The sequence below is a fragment of the Austrofundulus limnaeus genome, unplaced genomic scaffold (assembly GCF_001266775.1).
Source record: "Austrofundulus limnaeus strain Quisiro unplaced genomic scaffold, Austrofundulus_limnaeus-1.0 Scaffold1726, whole genome shotgun sequence".
Lineage (NCBI taxonomy): Eukaryota > Metazoa > Chordata > Actinopteri > Cyprinodontiformes > Rivulidae > Austrofundulus > Austrofundulus limnaeus.
Window position 1 is genome coordinate 28443 of NW_013954128.1, and position 6524 is coordinate 34966.

Genomic DNA, 6524 nt, shown 5'->3' on the forward strand with positions numbered 1-6524 from the left:
GTAATGTGATGTTCATTGAATAACTTTGATACTGCAGACACCCCTCCTGCTGGTGAAACAGATTATTGTAGGGAGACAGTAAATTGGCACGACCTGTCATGGATTATGAACAAACAAGCCTTTTTTTGTTTCTGTCTTAAAGTAATTTTCTTTTATGCTATCTGAAACAGAAAATGAAACTCAAATCATTTAAAAAAWTTTGCTCATCCCCTTTTGACACTAAGAATGAGAAACGCTTTGTATTTTCATTTTAATTTCAGTATTTTGAAACAAAAATCAAATATCCAATCGTTTCTTGTTTTTTAATACCGTTTCGAAAATGAAAATCCAATGACCAACAGATACACTGACCGGTTTGTAATCTGTTTTTTTGTTTTGGTTCAATAAAAGAAAAACAAAAAAACAAGTGCTTTTTTGACGTTTTGTTTCAAATGAAAACACGAACTGCCTGAATGTACACGGACCAAAGCCCTTTACACTTACAGACATTCACCCATTCACACTCACATTCACACACTGATGGTGGTAAGCTACATAGTAGCCACAGCTGCCCTGGGGCACACTGACAGAGGTGGGGCTGCCATGCATCGGCGCCACCGGACCCTCTGACCACCATCAGTAGGCAAGGCGGGTGAAGTGTCTTGCCCAAGAACACAACGACTGAGACGGCTGGATGGGGGATTGACCCGGCAACCTTCCAGTTCCAGGACAGCTCCCCTCCACCACAGCCGCCCTATATGACTCACATTATTATCTGTTTTTGGTATTTTAGCTCCAAGACTTGGGCTAACATTCAGAAAACAAGATTAAATCCATTTATAAATTCCTTTACAATAATGTGAAATACCTGATTATACTTTATGATTTTTTTTCAGAACATTATTCATTACTCGCCATGTTGCTGTCATATCACCATTACTTTAGTTTAATAAATCACTGTAACATTCCTTCTTATGCTTTCCTGTCTTCCATGACAACTTATTTTTATACTTCTTATATCTCTCTTCTGCTTCTTTTGTTCTCAGTTTCAAGAAGCATGAATACAARTAATATTTTTACAAGCATTTCTCATCCCTTTTGTCATCCATGGATTGTCCACATTATTTCTCTTTGTATATGTTTTGCACACAATTATTTTCACGCAGAGCTCCTGAAATATTCATAAACACGTCGTGAGCTCTATTTACATCATCATCATTGTCTTTGGTTACAGTAAGGAATCACAACAAAAGATAAGATAAGATTAGATTAGATAGAACTTCATTGATCCCACAGTGGGGAAATTTGAACATTACAGCAGCTCAAGACAGTGGAGTTGGAGTAACAGGCTGCCTGCCGTGGCACCAACTTAGAAACAAAGAAAAGCTGAAAAACACACAAGGGAAGGGAAGGTGAGGATAAAAGCAAAAACATCATATTATATCAACACTGTGACACACTATGGTGTTTATGAAAAAACCTCCGCATTGAGCAAGTTATTAGCCAGAGGAGTAAGTGAATTTAAGGGGCCCGAAGAATCCAGTCCCCAAAACCAGCACAGCCATATTTCAGAAATATTGATGGAAAACTGTTCATTTCTGTGCAGCTTTCAGCCAGCTCTGGAAAAGCAGATTAGACGGGAGAGAGGATGGGGGAAGGTGGGGGGCAGAGCCTTGTTGACACATCCAGCCAGGAAGAATTTAGTCAACAGATCCAAGGCCATTGTCGGGGAGATCCAGAATCTGTAATCAGTCGTTTTGGGAACAGAAGAGACAAGCAGACGATAATTTTCCATCTGGTTTAGAGTTCTGCTGGTAAATGTCAAGGTGGTGAATCCAATCAGGCAAATGGTGTGGACAAATTCCACTGAGCCTGAATCTATCAGCTTCCTCCTAGATCAATTCCATCTGGCCAGCAAAGTCCAGGGACCACAGCCAGCCCGCGACCCTCAATAGAACCGCTTGCAGACTGAGTCCGACTCGCTCAAGACACAATGTCCGAGTTCTGATAGAATACGGCCATCCATCGAACTGGTCAGTCAGCCAGGAGATAAAAAGCCACCGACGCTGATTTGTAGAACCCCAGGAGACCACTAAGCCAATCTGTAGAATCCAGTAATCTGAGTCCAGACATAAATCCAGAATGGAGAAGAACAGAGGTCCCACCTTTGACATGTCCTCCCATGGAAGAAGAAAAAACTTTGTTCCAAGAATTTTATTGAGAGACCAGAAAACCAAATCCATAAAAATAAAAAAAATCCACTATTTCTTATTTTGGATGAAAAATGTAGAGAAGGCTCCAAGCAGCAAAGCAGGGAAAGATAAGGAAGGGTAGGAGAGAAGAACATTAACTGTTGAGTTAAATTTTATGTAATGTTTTTGTCTTCCTCTCAGTGAATATTAGGGCGGTCACTCTGGACTCCAAGCTGAAACCTGCCGAAGAACGGGTGAGTATTTAGGCTTTTTCACTTTTTGTTCTTCACCTTCATGATCAGTGTGACTTTAAAACTTTTTAGATTCTGGTCAAAATTCGCCCTCAAAACAGAATCACTCCTACAGTTAGACATGTCTCATTCTAAAACTGTTGCAACAAAGAATTACCCATCCATCCATCCATCCATCCATCCATCCATCCATCCATCCATCCATCCATCCATCCATCCATCCATCCATCCATCCATCCATCCATTATCTTCCACCTTGAGAAAATCAGGACGGATCTTGTCCGCCCCCGGAGCCCAATTACCAGAGCTTTTTAACTACCTCAGTGACCTCAGCCCCAATTATGAGTGGACCAACTCTGAAGTCCCCAGACTCTGCTTCCTTCATAGAAGATGGTGGGATTGAGTCTGAGAAGTATTCCTTCCACCTCCCGATGACATCACTTATTGAGGTCGAAAGAACACCACAAAATCACAAAAGGCACAAAATCAGGCACCAAATCGGAGGACCAAAAGCAGACTAACACCAGCTCGGCGCCTCTCACCATGGGCAACTCCAAAGTGGAATAAGGTCCAGGCCCTCTTGAGGAGATCAGTTCTGGAGTCCATGCTGTGTGTCGAGGTGAGCCCAACTATACATATCTAGCTCTCAACCTCACACACCATCTCAGGCTCCTTCCCCACCAGAGAGGTCACATTCTATGTCCCAAGAGCCAGCTTTGGTAAGCCAGGGTCAGACCACCTGCCCCTGACCACCACACATGATGTCAGTCACCTGACTCATATGGCCCCTGCTGCAGGTGGTGAGCCCCCAGGAACAAATGAACTAATCAGAAGGAAGGAATACATATCGTCCACCCTCTTTGATCCCGTTGTTTTTGACTGAAATGGTTTATGATGAGAAATGATGGCACTGTTTTGGTCAAACCTGCTCAGCGGCTTTATGTGTGATATTGTGATGTTTTGTGACATGTTAGACCTGAGAGATGTAGAGGATGAATCTCAGCAATCACCACATGAAGCTGTTGCTCAAAATCTTTCAAACTGAATGATTTACAACTGTTTCTGTGTTGGCCAAGGTGGATCAGCAGAGTTATTGTTAGTTTTAACATTGTTCAGGTTTTAAGCAAATATGTTGCACAATGACTGACAGCTTGCACCACACCACATTTAGCTCAGTATTTGTAAAACTGACAGAAATATAACCATTCTGACTGATTTGGATTATTTATGGCGGCCAGTGGTGGGCACCAGCCCATTAAAGTGCAAATTTGCTAATAGCAGACCTAAATATTTCATTTGCGCATTAGTGGATTAATTATTTATTAATATTCATTAGCAGATTTGCACTTTCTAAAATAAAAATGCAGTACCGCTAATAACTAATTATCTACCAGTCATCGTTATCTTGAACAGCAGAAGGTATAACTGTCAATGAATCACAACACATGTGATCTATCCAACAGCACCCCTCCCAGATAAACACACTTATTGTGAAGGTATACATCCTGCTGACTGTTGCTTTGGGTCACGGTTCTGATTTCCCACAATGCTTTGTGTCTGCTTTCGTGGCAGGAAGGCAACAGCAAAAACAGTAAACGTTTGTAATCCATACTAAAATTTTGTATGTATTGATTTACTTGTATTTTACTTTACAATCGGAGCTCCTTTTAAAAAATAAAGTTTAAACGCTGGAGCTCAAAGCAATCGGTTAGAGACTCAGAAATGATTTAAAGATGTTATGCTGGTGAAGACTGACATCTAGTGGTCAACTGCAGCAACTATAAGAAAATGCCCTAATCCAGGTCGAAAAAAATCAAAAAGAAAAAATTAGTAGGTCCTCTGGATGGTTCTTCTTTAGTGAAATGTTTCATCTCTCCTCCAAGAGACTTCTTCAGTCTGATGAGTTTCAGGTGAACTGGAAAACTTTAAAATCCAATGGAAACACGACAAACTTTAAAATCCACGCTCTTATTTTGAAGGGAAGATACTAGTTTCCTGTTCCCTGTGCTTTCGTTTCCTGCCAGTCTGTCATGTACCCAGAATGCATTGCTTCAGTTTACCTATAAACAGTTTTAAAATTACTTTATTGATGCTTCTTTAATGAAAAATCTACAACAAACAAAAGAAAAACACAAAGAAGCAGCCAAACTAGCAATCCTCAACAACTTTTTAAAGAATCAGCCGAACTAGCAATCCTCAACAACTTTTTAAAGAATCAGTCGAACTAGCAATCCTCAACAACTTTTTAAAGAATCAGCCRAACTAGCAATCCTCAACAACTTTTTAAAGAATCAGCCGAACTAGCAATCTTCAACAACGTTTAATTTTTACACCAGGAGCTAAAGGTCTGTTTCAGGAAAATCACATCCCCAGCAATCAGCGGTTGTAGGATTAAGCTGTAAAAGGGTTCATACACTACTAGTTGGCAGTGTTGTGCATACATTGTACATGAAATGTCAGCTAGTTTGTGTCAAATTGAACTTGAGCTTTAAAATTAGCTTCTGCTAATTTTTCTATGACTGAAATGTTTTTGAAATTGTGAACCTATAGATTCTCATAAGTGCTTTTGAAATTGCGGGGCTAATTTATGGAACAGTGCTGCCCTACTACTGGTGGTGGCTTGTTGAATGGTGTTGACTCTAAAAGGTAATCAGTTGATGTATGTCTCTTTATAAGAACTTTATTAAAATATGTCAAGTGGGTCATGAGATATTTTTCTAACAGAAAAAGTTAACTTTTGTAGATAAAAGTGAAAAATTCATATTAAGGGTTAGAGCTCAGAAAGTGTGTTGGGAACCACCCTGGTCTACTACCAAGCTGAAACTTTAACTCGAAATCTGTCAAATATTTTTGAGTTATAGCCAAGTTGGTTGAGTGATTACTGTCTGCATGTTTCATCAAAATCTGTTCACTAGTTCAAAAGATATTATGGTAAAAATACAGATAAAACAGACACAGGCTACAACAACATTCCCACTTCAGTGGAGTACAGTAACCAAACTAACAAATTTACGAAAATACTTTTATGATTAAAACCTGAAAAATCTGCTGTTTGTGTAAAACACCACAAAATGTTTTCAAGTTAAACATTTTTTTCTTTTTTATTCCCAGTATGACACAATTATCATCAAGGTAAGAAAACATCCACAAACCATTTGTGTGTTTTTGTTCATTTTAGTGTTTTCTAAATTCTTTGCACAAACACATTTTTACAGCAAAATATTGGGATTTAAATTATTTACAGGAAAAGAGCAGCATTTTAAGAAAATAAGAACACATTTTTTCTAAAATCAAAACTATAATAGGGAAAAGTGAAATCAAAGTGAATCAATTTTGTGCTGATTTGGGATCATCATTGGAATGAAAATCCAACAATCCAAATCAAAGTTTTCTAATTTTTGAAGATTTTACCACAAAATGTTGATTTTCCAGTGATGTCAACCCCTAACTAATGTCACTGAACAGGATCCTGACAACAACTGGATTGGTCGGTGGGTAAATCAAACATCTAGCAGCAAAATATTACAGCTGTTATACCATCTGAACTCTGAGGCCATGGAGGGTTTCTACCGGATTGTAGTGCACCAAGGTGAACAAAGATTTTCTCACAGCTTCAAGGTGCAAAAGTACGGTAAGTTGGAGATATTTTGGTTTTTATTTTTCTTCTTTGTCTGTTTGTGATCACATATAAAGGAAAATCTGTTTGTTTTCAGCTTTGCCTAAATTTGACATCCATGTAACTCTAAGCAAAGAAGTCAGTRTCGGACAGGATTCGTTTGAGGTTCAAGTATGTGGAAAGTAAGTAAAAAGACAGATTGTTTTTGCATGCTTTGGATTCAGGTTCCCTTTAATGAGTGAACCATTTTATGTTCGTTTAGGCACAAACATGGGAGACCTGTTAAAGGAGATATCAAAGTGAGGGTCTGCCGGCCTCTCAAAAACTACCAGGCCTGTAAACCTGCGTTCATCCAGAAAATCTCCAAGGAAATCAGCTTGACTTCTCCGTGCAAGACGGAACGAGAAGAGGTATGGTTTTATGGTTACAATCTCATCTTGGTGTTGAAAGTTCTTTTTATAAATGATGAAAATATGTTCTGCAGAA

The 6524-nt window shown here is 39.1% G+C and overlaps 1 protein-coding gene across 1 annotated transcript in view; it reads left to right on the top strand.

Annotated features, from left to right (window-relative positions):
- Nucleotides 1-2372: 2372 nt before the first annotated feature.
- The window catches only part of LOC106536201 (alpha-2-macroglobulin), a gene marked incomplete at both ends in the record, with an annotated part of 8945 nt that continues 4793 nt past the window's right edge, over nt 2373-6524 (top strand). Inside the window, 5 exon segments of the mRNA XM_014033409.1 lie at nt 2373-2425; nt 5534-5554; nt 5888-6053; nt 6136-6220; nt 6301-6448. Coding sequence (XP_013888863.1) covers nt 2373-2425; nt 5534-5554; nt 5888-6053; nt 6136-6220; nt 6301-6448 — 473 coding nt within the window.